This window comes from Schistocerca nitens, chromosome 5, assembly GCF_023898315.1.
Source record: "Schistocerca nitens isolate TAMUIC-IGC-003100 chromosome 5, iqSchNite1.1, whole genome shotgun sequence".
Classification (NCBI taxonomy): Eukaryota; Metazoa; Arthropoda; class Insecta; order Orthoptera; family Acrididae; genus Schistocerca; species Schistocerca nitens.
The window spans coordinates 358,743,893-358,763,478 of NC_064618.1; the positions used below are offsets into that span (position 1 = coordinate 358,743,893).

At 40.2% G+C, this 19,586-nt stretch overlaps 1 protein-coding gene and 1 non-coding gene across 3 annotated transcripts in view; both read left to right on the forward strand.

Moving 5' to 3' along the window:
- Nucleotides 1–19,586, forward strand: part of LOC126260890 (probable proline--tRNA ligase, mitochondrial) — a 126,774-nt gene that overhangs the window by 40,599 nt on the left and 66,589 nt on the right. The window contains exons 2-3 of one of the 2 annotated variants that reach the window (XM_049958335.1): nucleotides 2,915–3,092; nucleotides 17,705–17,772. In XM_049958335.1, coding sequence (XP_049814292.1) covers nucleotides 2,915–3,092; nucleotides 17,705–17,772 — 246 coding nt within the window. The remainder of the gene's footprint in view (nucleotides 1–2,914; nucleotides 3,093–17,704; nucleotides 17,773–19,586) is intronic. The other variant, XM_049958336.1, reaches the window with a different exon arrangement.
- On the forward strand, nucleotides 1,884–1,957 carry Trnat-ugu (transfer RNA threonine (anticodon UGU)). The gene has a single exon. It is a non-coding gene; the product is annotated as a tRNA-Thr (tRNA).

Sequence of the window (19,586 nt, forward strand, 5' to 3'; positions counted from 1 at the left end):
GTAGGGAAGGTGGTTTGGGGATTTCATGGGGATGAACCAAGAGGTTACGAAGGTTAAGTGGACGGCGGAAAGACACTCTTGGTGGGGTGGGGAGGATTTCATGAAGGATGGATCTCATTTCAGGGCAGGATTTGAGGAAGTTGTATCCCTGCTGGAGGGCCACATTCAGAGTCTGATCCAGTCCCGGAAAGTATCTTGTCACAAGTGGGGCACTATTGGGGTTCTTCTGTGGGAGGTTCTGGGTTTGAGGGGATGAGGAAGTGGCTCTGGTTATTTGCTTCTGTACCAGGTCAGGAGGGTAGTTGCAGGATGCGAAAGCTGTTTTCAGGTTATTGGTGTAATGCTTAAGGGATTCAGGACTGGAGCAGATTCTTTTGCCACGAAGACCTAAGCTGTAGGGAAGGGACCGTTTGATATGGAATGGGTGGCAGCTGTCATAATGGAGGTACTGTTGCTTGTTGGTGGGTTTGATGTGGATGGATGTGTGAAGCTGGCCATTGGACAGGTGGAGGTCAACGTCAAGGAAAGTGGCATGGGATTTGGCGTAGGACCAGGTGAATCTGATGGAACCAAAGGCGTTGAGGTTGGAGAGGAAATTCTGGAGTTCTTCTTTACTGTGAGTCCAGATCATGAAGATGTCATCGATAACTCTGTACCAAACTTTGGGTTGGCAGGCTTGGGTAACCAAGAAGGCGTCCCCTAAGTGACCTATAAATAGGTTGGTGTACAAGGGGCCCACACACATACACTAAAGAAATTCATCATAAATAATTAATCTGTCAACAATTTGACAAGAATAGTGATGTCGTTACTTGCAATACTTGAAAAAATGGGCTTTATTACCCATTAGTAAAACTATTAGTTACTCAGAAAGGCATTCAATATTCATCAACAATATTTTTTTCATTTATTTCATTTACCTAATAATATAAAATGTCTGACAGGTAGCAAAGCAAGTTTTAAATCTAACTTAAAATCATTTCTTCTGGACAATTCCTTCTGTTTCAGAAAGAAATTTTTATGTGAAAACGAGTAGCCCATAAAAAATGGGGTAAGAGAGGGATAGAGTTGCATGAGTAGGACTGAATATGTTCATTAACATTAAATTTAGGAAGTTGTAAATAGGCAGCATATGGCCATCCAGTGAAACTAATACGTATACATATCTTGTAAACTGACTTCTTCGACATCATATCAATAAAAAGAATCATTCCTGTCTCTATAGAAAATGTAACTACTAACCAACCCACCCCATCACACACACCTGTCAACACTTCCACAAAAGGTGCACAGTGCAGTGACCCATCCTAGCCAATATCTGACATTGTGGGAGTAGCACCACATCACAAAAGATGCACCAACATGACTTGTTCATTTAGACCAACAAAATTCCATCATAAACTATGTTTGATAAAGAATCTTAGCTCCTTCCCTCCTGCACCAGTCATCCAAACAGTCAACAAATTTTATTTACTCCTTTTGAAGAGTTGTAGAAGCTGTAATAATGGCAGTATGTTAGAGTTGCATTGTGATAGTAGTATTCTCAAAGCTGATGAAGGTACACACAATGGTGACCAAAGATTAGATTAGATTAGGTTCAGTTTTCATTCCATAGACCCAAAAATGAGGTGATTCTCATGGGTGAGGAACATGTCAAAATGTTATTTTATCGCAATATAGTCTGGCCAGATCTGCAACCCAGAAGAATTTTGTGGAGACTGATGCCAGCAGCAAAAGCTTGTGCTGTACAAGAATCAATATACTTGGATCTAATATTCATTTAACAGAGACTTACTAAAGAGTTCTTGACAGACATGGAACATATTTTTTAAAAAGTAAAACTCTAAATTGTAACTTAGACAGTGTATTATTTGTCATTAGTGGCCTCGGTGGCTCAGATGGATAGAGTGTCTGCCATGTAAGCAGGAGATCCTGGGTTCGAGTCCCGGTCGGGGCACACATTTTCAGCTGTCCACATCGAGGTATAACAACAATACCTGTCGGCAGCTGAGGTTGTCAGTTAGTCATAATTTATTCCAGGGAAAAGCTGCACGGTCATCAACAGTAACTGTTCTTTCGAATTCATCTGTGTCCTCGGTGGCTCAGATGGATAGAGCGTCTGCCATGTAAGCAGGAGATTCCGGGTTCGAGTCCCGGTCGGGGCACACATTTTCAGCTGTCCACATCGAGGTATAACAACAATACCTGTCGGCAGCTGAGGTTGTCAGTTAGTCATCATTTATTCCAGGGAAAAGCTGCACGGTCATCAACAGTAACTGTTTTTCGAGAACAAGTTACTGTCTTCATATATAATGAAATAATATAGTTTCTTTATCCACCTACTTGTACAGTGGCATATTTCAACCAGTTTGGAAATATTCCATTATTAGTAATTTGTTTCATAAAAATTCACTTTAGTAGACTTTGTTGATTTTTTTATCTCAACATAAAGATTTTTTGATTATAAATCTTTTATGAAAAATGGTACTTCTTTGGGTGATGCAAGTGTATTACTGAAATTGAGGAAGAAGTGCAGTTCATCAGCAGCATTTCATCTTTAGTGGGACAGGGCACCACTTCACTATAGTTGTCATCCATATGTATGCTGATACTTACAATTAGTAAAGAGTATCAGTAATGCATAGTGAAGGTAATATATTGAGATTATGTATTCTATTTTAGTTTCATTTCAGTGCTGAGAATAAATGGAGTTAATAAAACAAAACACAGAGGAACATTTGCACTTTCAGTTGCTACAAAACTCTGTGCATACATTATGTGATAAGTCAAACAATTATTGTAGTGAATATCATCACACTAAATATCATTATTAATGCCTGACAATTGAATTTAAAGGCAGTGAGTGTACCACCCCTCCTGTCCAATTTAATATTATGTCCCTCTGTTCTTCTAGCTGATGCTGGACATGGGCTTTATAAGAGCTGCTAGCCCAGGATTTTTTCATCTGTTACCTCTTGGAGAAAGAGCTTTGCAAAAACTTATTAACATTGTTGAAAAGTACATGCAAACTATTGGTGCACAAAAAATACTATTACCATTATTGACAAATGCACAGTTGTGGAAAGCATCAGGTTTGTTTAAACTTTGTTATGAAGTACCATAATTTAACATTAATTGAAAGAATATGTTGCCCATGTTAACAGCAGATTTGTTAAAAATATACGAAGCTTACTGCCATTTGAAGAGTAAATTTGTGTGTGTGTGTGTGTGTGTGTGTGTGTGTGTGTGTGTGTGTTTTTGTGTTTGTGTTTGTGTGAAACATTAGCTACATAAGGACAATGCAGTGTGATCATGTTGTGTATCATCTACTATCTCTTTCATGAGATTAACTTTCTTCATTTATTCTCTACACTTAAGTACTGTGACATATAATGCACATACAGTAACATTGTACAACACACAGAGCATGGGTATGAAGAAAGACTAATAACATGAGTAGAAGCATTCTTTCATAAAAACAAACGGTAAAGGCAGAAACAGAAAGCAGTACTCCTAGATTTTGGAATAATTGGTTCCTTTTTCAGGGAAGAAAGAGAAATTGGTTGGGACATGTTGACTTTGTTTCTTTGCACCAGGGCCTGCATTTCCCTTCCAGTTCCTGGTCCTTCACAAAGACATGGCCTGTCAATTTGTTCTTTATCATTCAGACTTGTTTGGCCACATTGGAAGCATCCACCCCACCTAACCATTGTCATATGGTGGATTGCCGCGCAGTCTTCCTCCTTAAGATTCAGAAAATTAATTAGCAAATGATAGTCTATTTGCCATAAATCTTTACTTTATCTGTTGATTGTGAATCAGTTCCAAGCTCATGGATCAAAGCAAATAATACTGCTCTACAAGAAAGGAAACTATCATCTCATAAATCTAATCCATGTTTAGTACAAAGTTTTTATGAGAATATTCTTAAATCATATCAGTTCCATCCTTGACACATCTCAGCCCACAGAGAAACTTGGATTCCACAGCAACTTCTGCATGCTAGATGACGTTTACGCTCTCTGGGAAGTGGTAAGTGGAGCAAATGAATATCAGATGCCTCTGTGTGTAGCTTTTGCAGACTTTGGAAAGGCCTTTGATTTACCTAACCATTCTGCTGCTCTACAAACCTTAGCTGAGAAAGGGGTAGAGGTGGATACTAAAATCCTGTCCATATATACAAAACTTCTACAGCTTTTGTTAGGGTCAGGGAACCAACTTAAGACTCTCCAATCCACATAGGATGGAAATGAGGTGATACTATTGTTATGACTTGCCGATCTTTCGAAGTGCCGCCACGCAGTTACGCGTGTCCTTTACATGCGGCGCTGTCTGCCAGCCATGCAGCAGCCGCGCCACCTAAGCGGCCAGCCAGCCAGGGACTGCTAGACTTGGACGCGGTGTTGATTTGACTGTTCCAGTGTACACATGTCTTACTTCGTTTATGTGATCTGTGACTTAAATGTATTGTGTTGTCCTAGAAATATAATTGTTCGACTTGATGTTATAGCAATTGGCGACGAGGTAGTGGATTTTTCTTTTTCATCGTTGACCCACGGGTTTCCATGGCTACTTTAGAGCAACTATTCCAAGGTCTCATTGAACAGCAAACGCTTCTCACATCAGCGATTCGTGATTTTGTCGCAGCATCCAATGCAGGGCGTCTTTCGTCGTTGTCTATCCCTCCTTTTCCTCCTTACGACGAGACGGCGGAAGACTGGTCAGATTACGAAAAACGTCTTCGACAGCACTTCCTGGCATTTCATGTTGTGAATGACCAAACATGTAAGTCTCTGTTACTTTCATGGATTTCACCTCAAATGTATTGGTTGTTGTCGCAATTGGCTCCCTTGAAAGATCCTGCGTCTTTGCCCTTTGCTGAAATGTGCTCACTTCTGTCCGTATATTTTCAAAAGCATACGCATGTGGTAGTCTCTTGTGTTGACTTTTATCGTTGTCAAAAACAACCGAATCAATCCTATTGCGCTTGGGCTGCTGAACTTCACGGCCTCAGTAGAAAGTGTCAATTTGTTACTGAAGTTCACAAAGAATCCTATGCCGATTCCATGGTACGGGATGCTATTATCCGATCGGCGCTCGACAAAGAAGTTAGGCAACATGCCCTTCAGTTGGTGAATCCGACTCTCGATGAGGTCCTATCCATCACACAGTCTTTTGAAATTTCTCGTGCCTTGGGGCGCAAATAGAGGTATGGGGTGACATCAGGGAAATACAACCTCTGTGCGCTGTTGACGCAGCGTGCAGCATGTCCCCGTCGGCCGACGTGGCCGCAGCACGCACCCAAGCGCAGCCTCAGCCTAACTGTCAACAAACCTCTAAGAAACTACAGCAAAACCCCCGGCAACTTACTTCATGCCCGCGGTGTTTTACGAAACATTCACGGGAGGATTGTCCCCAATGTTGGGCTGTGAGTCACAAATGCAAAACGAGGGGTCATGTGTCCTCCGTTTGCAAATCTGACCGCATACCTGATGTTCATGAATGTGATGCTGTTCTGCTTCTGTGTTGTCTGTCAATTGTACTTCCTCCCATTCAGGGAAGTTATACCTCACTGTCCAAATACTTGGTCGCGATGTTCGCATGCAGATGAATACTGGTTCTGCTGCCACTATCATCAATTCTCAGACCATCTTCAGTTGCGTTCTCCAATCCTATGACCTGTCACGAGGCAATTACGGATGTACAATAAACAGAAGATTTCTCTCTTGGGACAATTTGATGCTGAGGTATCTTACAAATCCATCGTTCGCACTGTTCCCATATTTGTGGTCGACCATAGTAATGTAGAGAATCTTTTTGGTTTCGATGCCTTTTGCGTTTTTGGGTTCTCCATAGATGACTGTCAATATCGTCTCTGATGCCATTCCTTATGCTCAACTGGATTCCTTGTCGATGACATTTTCGCCCCTTTTTTGTCCTTTGTTAGGCCATATAAACGATTTTGAAGCTCATATCATGCTCAAACCCACTGCTCGGCCTAAGTTTTTTTGGGCTCGGCCCATTCCTGTGGCCCTTCGTGATCGGGTCAAACGGGAGCTGGATCATCTCACTGCTTCAGGGGTCTTGCTTCCTGTCACTTCCAGTGAGTGGTCCTCTCCTGTTGTTGTCATTGCTAAGCCAAATGGTGATATTCGTGTCTGTGGTGATTTCAAAGCCACTGTAAATTCTCAATGCCTCATCGACACGTACCCTATGCCCCGACCTGAAGAATTGTTCACTAAACTTCTGGGAGACCAGTATTTTTCGAAACTTGACCTGTCAGAAGCATATCATCAACTTCCTCTCAACGCTGCTTCCCGGCAGTTCCTGGTCCTTATCACGCCTTTCGGCCTCTATCAATACCAACGATTGCCATTCGGGGTTGCCAGCGCCCCTGCTCTCTTTCAGCTGTTCTTGGAACAATTATTGCTCCCTGTCCCTGGGTGTATAAATTACATTGATGACATTGTTGTCACTGGCTCCACCACTGAAGAACATCTTCAGAACCTGCGCACACTTTTTCATGTCTTACAGACTGCCGGTCTTAAGTGTAATCTTCAGAAATCACAATTTTTTTCAGGCATCTATCACGTATTTGGGGTTTCAACTCTCCCAGGATGGTATTCGTATGCTTCAGCAAACTGTCACTACAATCGATGCCCTTCCTCTCCCTACATCTGTTAAGGAACTGCAGGCCTTCTTGGGGAAAATAGCATACTATCACATTTAAGTTTGGTGCAGTGATTGGCAGCTTGCTTTAAATTTTCAAAAAAGTAAAGTTGTGCACTTCACAAAAACAAAAAACCACAAAAACATAGTATCCTATGAATATAATATTAAAGAGTTACAGCTGGAATCTGTAAGCTTGTACAAATATGTGGATGTAATACTTAGTAGGGTCATGAAGTGGGACAATCACATAGGTTCAGTCATGAGTAAAGCAGGTAGCAGACTTCAGTGTCTTGGCAGAATACAAGGGAAATGCAATCAGTCTACAAAGGAGATTGCTTACATATCACTTGTTTGACCCATCCTGGAATACTGCTCAAGTGTATGGGACCTGTACCAAATAGGACTGGCAGAGGACATTGAACATATACAGAGAAGGGCAGCACAAATGTTCACAGGTTTGTTTGACCTGTGGGAGAGTGTCACTGAGATGTTGAAAGAACTGAACTGACAGACTCTTGAAGGTAAATACTATCGTGAGAAAGTCTACTAACAAAGTTTCAAGAACCAGTTTTAAATTATGACTCAAGGAATATACGACAACCCCTACATATCACTTCTATAGGGGTCATTAGAATAAGATTAGATTAATTATAGCATGCACAGAGGCATTGGAACAATCAATTTTCTCACATTCCATACATGAATGAAATGGGAAAAAGCCCTAACGACTGGTACAGTGGGACATACCCTCTGTCATGCTCTTCGTAGTGGTTCACAGAGTATAGATGTAGATGTAGGTACTGGGTCTCACCTCTGAATGTCAGGCAGTATGACTGAACATATATATTTCCAAAACAAATGTTATGTGTAAATAAATGGAGTGTGATTGGAAATGTACAATGGTCCAGCCATGTAACCAGACAAATGATGACCAATGGACAAAGATGGCATAGGAATGGAGTTCAAGACACAAAGACAAACAGTGAGAAACACAGCCAGACCAATGGGGCAAAGACCTACAGAAGTTCAGTGGAGATAGCTGGTTGAATGTCGCCCAAGACTGTTTCTCATGGAAAATGAAGTTGCAGATATACCTGAGCTCAGTACTTGGAGAGGCCACATCATTGAATGACAGAAATACCTGATGATGATAATGGTGGTGATGGTCAGTGCCATTTTGTTTCAGCTCCTCTAGCAACGTGCTGTGGCACTGTGGTGCTTGATTTCAGTGTGTACCAGGAGTGCAGACATATATCTGCAAACAAGAAACAATTAATTATGTAACTTTATTTTTCAAGATGGCGATTAAAACTTTGACTACCCCTTGTATTGTTCCAATAGCTAGGAATATGGAGTACTGTTTTCAGTTTTCACTGTTCCTATCAGCAGTGCTGTGGTTTTCACTGTAAAAAAGTAAGTTTTCGGCCACAAAGGCCTTTATTAGAACCAAACAACAAACACACACACACACACACACACACACAAATGCAACTCTCACACACATGACCATAGTTTCTGGCTGCCAAGGCCAGCCAGAGACTGTGGTCATGTGGGTGTGAGTTAGATTTACGTAAGAGTGTGTGTGCATATTGTCCAATTCCAATGAAGGTCTTTTTGCGTGAAAGCGTACTCTTTTGATATTCTTTTTGTTGTTCCTATCTGCAACTCAGCATTTCCACTGTATGGTGAGTGGCAATCTATCCTTTTCATAATATTGTCATTATCCCATCCAGGATTTTCCATTATTTGAACATAGCTGAAACTTATACATAAACATACATGTTATTAAAAATTGGTAAGTGCTGTCTGCTGTGTTGACTTGGATACTTGTACTGTGTTGTGCTGTATGAACAAATCAGAATAAAGTAAAGATTATGTGTTTTTCATAATCTTTTATATTGTGTGGAAGTGGTAGAAAATACTACCTGTTCCTGCTGGGTCTATGCTTAGAAATTTTAAAAGTTTGCTTTCTGTCTAGTAATCATTCTTCTGTTTAGTATTAATAATCATCTGTTCTCTTGTGATAAAATCCATGATATGTGGCCCCAACAATACAGGGTTTCTTATTTCTTGTGACAAGTTATATACTACCTTTTAAAGGAAAAAAAATTAAAATTTCTTTACTTGTTCCAAATCCATGAGGACCATTTCACTTGGTATTTGTGGTAGGTACATTACACTGACATGACAAAAGCCATGGGATACCTCCTAATATCATGTCAAGCCTCCTTTTGCCTGGTGTACTGCAGCAACTTGACATGGCATGGACTCATCAAGCCATCGAAAGTCCCATGCAGAAATATTGAGCCATAGTGGCTATACTGCCTTCTGTAACTGTGAAAGTGTTCCCAGTGGAGGATTTTGTGGATGACCTGACCCCTTGATTGTTGTTGTTGTTGTTGTTGTGGTCTTCAGTCCTGAGACTGGTTTGATGCGGGTCTCCATGCTACTATATCCTGTGCAAGCTTCTTCATCTCCCAGTACTTACTGCAACCTACATCCTTCTGAATCTGCTTAATGTATTCATCTCTTGGTCTCCCTCTACGATTTTTACCCTCCACGCTGCCCTCCAATGCTAAATTTGTGATCCCTTGATGCCTCAGAACATGTCCTACCAACCGGTCCCTTCTTCTTGTCAAGTTGTGCCACAAACTTCTCTTCCCCCCAATTCTATTCAATACCTCCTCCTTAGTTATGTGATCTACCCATCTAATCTTCAGCATTCTTCTGTAGCACCACATTTCAAAAGCTTCTATTCTCTTCTTGTCCAAACTATTTATCGTCCATGTTTCACTTCCATACATGGCTACACTCCATACAAATACTTTCAGAAAAGACTTCCTGGCACTTAAATCTATACTCGATGTTATCAAATTTCTCTTCTTCAGAAACGCTTTCCTTGACATTGCCACCCTACATTTTATATCCTCTCTACTTTGACCATCATCAGTTATTTTGCTCCCCAAATAGCAAAACTCCTTTACTACTTTAAGTGTCTCATTTCCTAATCTAATTCCCTCAGCATCACCCAATTTAATTCGACTACATTCCATTATCCTCATTTTGCTTTTGTTGATGTTCATCTTATATCCTCATTTCAAGACCCTGTCCATTCCGTTCAACTGCTCTTCCAAGTCCTTTGCTGTCTCTGACAGAATTACAATGTCATTAGCGAACCTTAAAGTTTTTATTCCTTCTCCATGGATTTTAATACCTACTCCAAATTTTTCTTTTGTTTCCTTTACTGCTTGCTCAATATACAGATTGAATAACATTGGGGAGAGGCTACAACCCTGTCTCACTCCCTTCCCAACCACTGCTTTCCTTTCATGTCCCTTGACACTTATAACTGCCATCTGGTTTCTGTACATATTGTAAGTAGCCTTTCGCTCCCTGTATTTTAACCCTGCCACCTTCATAATTTGAAAGAGAGTATTCCAGTCAACATTGTCAAACGCTTTCTCTAAGTCTACAAATGCTAGAAACGTAGGTTTCCCTTAATCTTTCTTCTAAGATAAGTCGTAAGGTCAGTATTGCTTCACGTGTCCCAACATTTCTACGGAATCCAAACTTATCTTCCCCGAGGTTGGCTTCTACCAGTTCTTCCATTCGTCTGTAAAGAATTCGCATTAGTATTTTGCAGCTGTGACTTATTAAACTGATAGTTCGGTAATTTTCACATCTGTCAACACCTGCTTTCTTTGGGATTGGAATTATTATATTCTTCTTGAAATCTGAGGGTATTTCGCCTGTCTCATACATCTTGCTCACCAGATGGTAGAGTTTTGTCATGACTGGCTCTCCCAAGGCCGTCAGTAGTTCTAATGGAATGTTGTCTACTCCCAGGGCCTTGTTTCGACTCAGGTCTTTCAGTGCTATGTCAAACTCTTCACGCAGTATTATATCTCCCATTTCATCTTCATCTACATCCTCTTCCATTTCCATAATATTGTCCTCAAGTTCATTGCCCTTGTATAGAACCTCTATATACTCCTTCCACCTTTCTGCTTTCCCTTCTTTGCTTAGAACTGGGTTTCCATCTGAGCTCTTGATATTCATACAAGTATTTCTCTTTTCTCCAAAGGTGTCTTTAATTTTCCTGTAGGCAGTATCTATCTTACCCCTAGTGAGATAAGCCTCTACATCCTTACATTTGTCCTCTAGCCATCCCTGCTTAGCCATTTTGCACTTCCTGTCGATCTCATTTTTGAGACGTTTGTATTCCTTTTTGCCTGCTTCATTTACTGCATTTTTATATTTTCTCCTTTCATCAATTAAATTCAATATTTCTTCTGTTACCCAAGGACTTCTACTAGCCCTCGTCTTTTTACCTACTTGATCCTCTGCTGCCTTCACTACTTCATCCCTCAGAGCTACCCATTCTTCTTCTACTGTATTTCTGCCCCCCATTCCTGTCAATTGTTCCCTTATGCTTTCCCTGAAACTCTGTACAACCTCTGGTTTATTCAGTTTATCCAGGTCCCACCTCCTTAAATTCCCACCTTTTTGCAGTTTCTTCAGTGTTAATCTACAGTTCATAACCGATAGATTGTGGTCAGAGTCCACATCTGCCCCTGGAAATGTCTTACAATTTAAAAACCTGGTTCCTGAATCTCTGCCTGCCATGATATAATCTTACTGATACCTACTAGTATCTCCAAGATTCTTCCATGTATACAACCTTCTTTCATGATTCTTGAACCAAGTGTTAGCTATGATTAAGTTATGCTTTGTGCAAAATTCTACCAGACTGCTTCCTCTTTCATTTCTTACCCCCAATCCATACTCATCTACTATGTTTCCTTCTCTCCCTTTTCGTACTCTTGAATTCCAGTCACCCATGACTATTAAATTTTCGTCTCCCTTTACTCCCTGAATGATTTCTTTTATCTCATCATACATTTCATCAATTTCTTCATCATCTGCAGAGCTAGTTGGCATATAAACTTGTACTACTGTAGTAGGCGTGGGCTTCATGTCTATCTTGGCCACAATAATGCGTTCACTATGCTGTTTGTAGTAGCTTACCCACACTCCTATTTTTTTATTCATTATTAAACCTACTCCTGCATAACCCCTATTTGCTTTTGTATTTATAACCCTGTATTCACCTGACCAAAAGTCTTGTTCCTCCTGCCACCGAACTTCACTAATTCCCACTATATCTAACTTCAACATGTCCATTTACCTTTTTAAATTTTCTAACCTAACTGCTCAATTAAGGGATCTGACATTCCATGCTCCACCCCTTGATTATGTTCCATAAATGTTTGAAGTAGTTCATGTTGGGTGATCTGGATGGCCAGACTAGTTGGTTGAATTGTCCAGGATGTTCATCAAACCAATGTCAAACAGTTGTGGCCTGATGACATGCCTCATTGTCATCCATAAAAAATTCGTCATTGTTTGGGAATGTGAAGTCCATTAATGGTTGCAAATGATCTCCAAGTAGCTAAACATAACCATTTCCAGTCAATTATCAGTCCATTCCATGTAAACACAGTCCACACTATTATGGAGCCTCTGCCAGCTTTCATGGTGCCTTGTTGACAGCTTTGGTCCATGGCTTCATGAAATCTGCACCACAGTCAAACCCCACCATCAGCTCTTATTTACTGAAATCGGGACTCATCTGACCAGACCATGATTCTTCATTCATCTAGGGTCCAACTAATATGGTCACAAGCACAGGAGAGGTGCTGCTGGCGATGTCATGCTGTTAACAAAGGCACTTATGTAGTTCATCTGCTGCTGTAGCCCATTAATTTCAAATTTCACAACACTGTCCTAATGGATACCTTTGTCGTACATGCCTCATTGAGTTCTGCAGTTGTTTTGTGCAGTGTTGCTTGTCTGTTGTTATTAACAACTGTACACAAACACTGCTTCTCTCGGTCATTAAGTGAAGGCTGTCGGCCACTGCATTGTTTATGTTGAGAGGTAATGCCTGAAATTTCGTATTCTCAGCATGCTCTTGACACTGTGGATTGCAGAATATTGAATTCCCAATTAATTTCCAAAATGGAATGTCCCATGCATGTAGCTCCAACTATCATTCTGCATTCAAAGTCTGTTATTCCCATTGTGCAGCCATAATCACATTGGAAACCTTTTCACATGAATCACTTTAGTGCACATGACAGCTCTGCCAATGCACTGCCCTTTTATACATTGCATACACGATACTACCACCATCTGTATATGCATTTATCGCTATCCCGTGAGTTTTGTCATCTCAGTGTACCTTATTTGTTTTTCTTGTAATGTGTATTCTTGTTTTTCTAACATGTTCTACATCCTACAGGATCTCCTCACAGTGGATCTATTGGAACAAAACACACACACACACACACACACACACACACACACACTCACTGGTCATACCAGACTTGAGAGTCCATTACTGCAGCAACATATTTTTGCCATCTGTCTCTGTCTTGGGCTATTTCCTTCCATTCACCTTCAATACCTAGGCTCCTCAAATCAGCCTTCATATTGTCCTCCCATCTACGCCTCGGTCTCCTCACAGGACATTTTCCCTCTAAGTGCCCTACCAGTACTCTGCACGCTGCCCTGCCCTCATCCATTCGAGCTACGTGACCCGCTCATCACAGCCTATGTGATTTAATAATACTAATTATGTCAGGGCTTGAATACCGCTCATTAACCTCTTCGTTATGCAGTTTTCACCACTCTCTGCTAATGTCATCCCTTTTTGCTCTGAAAATTTTCCTCAAAATTTTGTTTTCAAATACTCGAAACAGCTTTTCATTTTGCACAGTGAGAGACCAAGTCTCACACCCATACAGCATAACTGGTAGAATAATAGTTTTGTATATTCTAATCTTTAAGTTCCTAGACAATATCCGTGATGAAAGTAATCTGTTCAGTGAGAAGTAACACGTATTTCCCACCTGTAATCTCTTCTTCAGTTCGGGTCAATCTCATTTCTCGAAGTGATGTCCACACCTAGATACTTAAATGTGTTCACTTTTTCAAACTGCATGTCTCCAACTCTTAACATTTCCTGATCTACTGCTGTTGGCATTCTAGTGGTAACCAGGTATTTAGTTTTGTCTTCACTTTTCCTTAGACCTACATCTTCACTAGCCTTGATTAACACATTCACATTTGCTGTTACAGGTTCTTTCCTATTACTAATGATGTTTAGATCATCTGCATACCCTAATGTCTTAACATTTCCATGTAACTCCACACCCTCTGAATTATCTGCTGCCATTCGTACAATATATTCTAGGACTGAATTAAAAAGTAGGGGAGACAGGGCATCTCCCTGCTTAAGTCCGTTCCATATTACAAATTCTTCTGACTCCAATTTCCCCACACGTACTCTACCTTTTGTGTTTTTCAAACTTGCTTCTATAAGTCTAACATACTTCTTTGGTATTCCAAATTCCAAAAGAATTCTGTACAATTTTGATTGTAATACTGATTCATATGCTTTTGTAAAATCTATGAAAAGATTATGAACTGGTTTATTGTATTCCCATTTCTTTTCCAAAATTTGACGCAGGGTGAATATTTTGTCTATAGTTGATCTGTTCCTCTGAAAGTCAGCTTGGTAATCCCCCACAATTTCATCTGCATATGTTGTAAGCCTGCCTAGCAGAATATTCGAGAACATTTTGGAACCTACTGATAATAGCGATATCCCTCTATAATTACTACAATCCATTTTGTTACCCTTCTTAAAAATTGGGATCAGAATCGACTCCTGCCACTCTTCAAGTATCATCTCTGAGTTCCATACTTTAGTTATCATTTTGTGAACTACTTCCATCAATTTCTGTCCCCCATTTTAGCTAATTCTGCAGTTATGCAATCTGATCTTGGTGCTTTATTGTTTTTCAATTTGTTGATTGCATCTCTTACTTCCTTTAACGTTGGCTCAGGTATCTGGGGTTCTGCTGTATGTATTTCATGCACCTGCTCATTTCCTGCTTCCTGGTGTACATTTAATAGATGCTCAAAATACGCCCTCCATTTACTTATATAACACTGGGGTCCGTCAGTATTCCCCCGGCATCCCCTCGAAGTGCATTTGTCCTAGCCTTGAACCCCTTCCTATACCCATTTATGTCTAGGTAAAGTTCCCTAATGTTTTTTGTTTTACTGTTTGTTTCCATTTTTTTAATTTGATTGTTCAAATAATCCCTCTTTTTTGCCCGTAGCCTAGGACCAACTTCTCTTCTCATGTTCAAGAACTCCTCTCGTTTTCTGTCTCCCATTCTATCCCAATCTAATCGTGCTTTTCTCCTTTTCTCTACCAATTTCTTGCATTCCTCATCAAACCACGGTTTCCTCCTGTTCTTCTTAATTGTACCTATTGTGACCTTCGCTGCCTCTTTGATGTTATTCCTCACAGTGATCCACTGTTTATTTACATCCTCGTCTTGATCTTCGTGTGTCTTGAGAGCATCAAACCTGTTTGAAATTTCTATCCTGTATCTTCTTCTAAAGTTTTCATCATGTAGCTTGTTAGTGTCGAACCTAACAAGTTCTGCATTGTGACACCTTGATGTTGCTGTAGATAACCATTGGTGAACTTTGGCAACTACAAGAAAATGATCAGAATCGCAGCCTGCTCCCCTGAAAGTCCTAACATTTTCTATACTAGTGTGCCATCTCCGATCTACAAGAACATGATCAATTTGGTTTTGGGTGTGTCCATCTGGGGATACCCAAGTTGCTTTATGAATGTCCTTCCTTTTGAAATATGTGCTCTCAACTATCATGTCTTTTGAAACAGCAAAATTAACCACCCTTGTGCCATTATCATTCGAAATGTTATGCAAACTTTCTTTCCCAGTTGTAGGCCAGAATGCTTCCTCCTTCCCTGTCTTCGCATTAAAATCACCTATGATTAATTTTGTATCGTACCAGGAGAACTCATCCCACAGTTGATCTAGTTCTTCATAAAAGCCGTCATTAACAACCTCTTCAGGTCCTCAGTTGGTGCGTGTACATTAATTACTACTAGTCTATTCCACCACACGGACAACACTATAACTGATAGTCAGTCACTAATGAACCTTATATCTCTGATTACGTGAAGCACTTTTCTCTGTACTGTGAAACCTGTCCCGAAACTGTGAGCTTCCGCACCTCCATAGAAAAATGTATAGTTACCCCTCTTTATGCTACCCTCCCCCTGTCACCGAGTTTCTTGAATAGCTGTAATGTCTACATCGTATCTATCTAATTTGTTTAGTAATGTCTGGAACATTCCTGGCCTGTTCAAACTTTTAACGTTCCATGTTCCCAACCTGAAAGTTCCTTTCGGCCTGAATCTCATTGAAGTAGGTTCTGCCTGGAGATCCAAATGGGAACCTAGTTTACCTCCAGAATATTTTACTTCAAAGGGACCCATGCCCATTAATGTTGGTGATTCTTGATGAATAGATTTAATAGTAAGAGAAGAAGAAACAGGGATGGTTCATCACGCCATCGCCTGCTCCCCACCGGCTATTCGCGACTGTTTATTTTTTGTATTCGCAGCTACCCTTCATATCTGAAGGCCGTATCCCCTATCCGCAACCTGGGAACGCACTGTGCCGTGGTGGTAGGGGCCCACGAGACAAAAAGTATATTTAATTTAGTCTAATCTTATGTTTACAGCTCTTGGTAGTCAGAATCCTGTGATCTTTAGTCTCTCTCTGTATTGTTTTCTTGAGGGTATTTTTCATTTTATCTTGTTTAATAACTTTTGTTTAAGCACACTGTTGACACTATTCTAGATCAGTACACAATATTCCAAGGGAGGTTCTATGAACCTGTGGCACATTTTTAATGCAGTTATATATATTCTCTTTGAGTGGAAATGAATTTTGTGTAACAACTTAAATGTATACTTTTGATATATTCTATTGGACTGTGCTGTCTGCTTAATAGTCTACTAACATAACTGGCTTATTTGTGAGAGGCTGAAAAATAGTGATGGCCATTATTATTTTCAGTTACATGTCTTATGAGATATAAAATCCCAGCTATCTAAAGTGTGATTGTAGAGAGAAAAAAATTTACTCATCAAGCAGCTTCAGGAGAAAACATCTGTGAATGTTAACTAAATGTACAAGATTTCAAAACCAGTGACTCCTTCTTGTGGCAGAAGGGTTGAAGGGGAAGGAAGAGGGCTGGCGAGGTTTAGAAAATAGGGAGACTTTGGAAAAGTCATCCAGCAGCATGGGGAGACTTACCGGATGGGATGAAAAGGGAAGACGGATTGTTGGAGACTGCATTGTACAAGATTTGAAAACCTACAAGCCTCAGGTGGAAGAAAGGGTAATAAGCAAGACAGAGGTTACTGACAAAACCATCATGCAAGAGCGGAAAGCTAAGTGCATTATATGTGTAAGAGATGGAGGGCAGAGAAAAATAGACAGGACAGAAAGTAAAAGATATAGAAAACTGAAAGGGAGTTAAGGAAGGAATAGTTACTAAGAAGAAATGCTGAGACTGAAGAAATTAATGTGAATTAAGGCCAGGTGGATGGCGGGAACCAAGAACAAGTTGTATCAAAATCATGCACCAAAAAGAGGTTCATTCTGTCTGACATTTTGCCCACCATAGCAGAAGTGACAAACGCATGTTACAGGAAGATATTGGCTGTTAAAGATCCCAAACTGTGTGTTAGTTGTTTTCCACTGTGCACAATGTCAGCCATATTATGTACCTTCAATATGTACTCACATCCTGTAATATGACAGCTGGTCTATAAGAACAGAAATATGTTTTTTTGCAAGCAGTTCAAAGTTAAAATAAAGAAACAGTTAACAGTCAAATGGCAGCAATTTCTTGCAAAAAATTCTGCATGTGTGTGGTCCCCCACTAAGGAAAGAAAATTAACATTTACTTAACCTTTGTAATATGTTTTCTCTTTCCATGGCATGATGAGCAGTTTTTTTTATGTGTACAATTATATAAGATTTTCAAAAATTGATTATTTTTGTTGATATGTCAGCTATCTGAAATGCTTATTATTTACTTAGAGTCTACTTTTCTTTATTCTAAGGTAGATGGACCACAGAAGAGCTGCTTACTCTGCAGGATCGACACAACAAGACTTATGTACTGAGCCCAGTAGGTAACTTTATTAATTTTTATTTATATATGTACATATAATTTTGGACATACACTTGTTTCCTATGGGCATTGGAGTATAGAGCTTCCTGAAATATAGCAATTATGTTGTTAACATCCCACTTTCTTCCATATATCATGTTAAACTGTAGGTTGTCATCTAACTAGCAGGATTAGCCAGTTCTCTGACTGCAGAGAAGCAAACACAAAACATCTCCAATAATGTGCTGACATAAAGCACTGTAGCACCCTAACACACACCAAAGGTGATTGTGGCTTTACTTAATTATCTGCTCTTTTTATTGAGTATTGTTATAGTGGTAATTACCAAAGATATGTCACATAACTCAAACGGATTGTTTCTTCTTGCAAATAACCCAATTATTCTAAATTCATCTTTTACATCCTTTCATGTGATGTAGTATAGGTGGTATCTTCTTGTGTCTCCAGGCCTTTTCCAAAACATATCATGTCCTCTTGTGATTTTTTAACAGTATATTTACTATTACCAGCTGAAATTTGTTGCAGAGCTCAGGCAGTCAATTTCCTCCCATGTTTCAATCTTAATGTGTGAATACAGTTTGTACGCCCGTATTTGAGATTGATAAATGTGGTCATGTCAGTTGCTGAATGGGAGTAAAAGGTTGCTTCCCACTATTTGATCAACCCCAAGCCCGTATCCTCCCCTAACTCTGTCTTTTGTTCCTCCCTCTACTATAGTGTTCCAAATCCCCATGATCAATAGAGTCTTGTCTTCTTTTCTATATTGCAGGGGGCCAAGGGGAGACACATGTGTGTGGTCAGGATGGTGGAGGAGAGCGTGTAAAGCATCCTCCAAACTATTAAAACAGTGTTAAGCTTTCAGTCATTGTATTCATTATGTTTGCAACTCAGTGCTTTCCACAGCAGCCTTGGCTGATGTCCCATTCAGCTCCTCATAGGATTCCTGCTGATGTCTGTTTAGCATGCTGTACTGGTTGCTGTTTGGTGGGCTGCAGCTGTTGCAACAGTGCAAATATAGTGCAAATATTCAGTTTCACACTGGTTGTTGGAGTGTACTCTATTCCACTCTGAATTCTGTGGTGACCCTTGATGACCCATCAGTGATTTACTCAGTGTCAAGAGCTGTGTGGTCAATTGATCTCCTCCCTACTAATATGGTAGAGCTCAGCACCCAGAGGTGCCTGTGTGATGAGTAGGCTCTCACTTCTGGCTTCTGCTACAAAGATGGTACAATCAGCATTTTGTGACAGGGTGGTCATGGAAGACAGTTAAGTCCTTCCATCAATACATGGTAGGCAGTGAGCCGCAAGAAGTTCACCAAGTATAGCTCAGCTTCTCGAAAACATCTTTGGCTAGTTCATGGGAGGTGCTGGAACATCTAGGACACAGATTCAGTATTCTGTTCTAATCACAGAACCGAATGCTATTGCTGTGAATGCCATCAATCCCAATAATCAACTCCCTTGAGAGCTGAAAATCTAGGGTATTTGAAGGGATTAGCATGGGAGTGTACATATGTGTCTTGCTTATTCTCTGTTGTCGGTAATCCTTGTTCTGCTACTTTCACTTAAGTTACAGCCTGTTAATTGTTTCATTAGGCTCTCTCTATGCATCCTTGTGTAGAAGATATGTCTCTCCCCCTCAACTCTAGTTTTCTGTCTCTGTCATCTTTCTGCTGAATGTGTACTCAGTGTCTGGCAGCTTGTGACTGTACTGAAATGTGTATCTAGGTATGAGCCACTGAGAATAATCCAGTCAATGAACTACTCATAGTATCTAACACTTTGTTCTTCTTCCTTATTCATAATGAA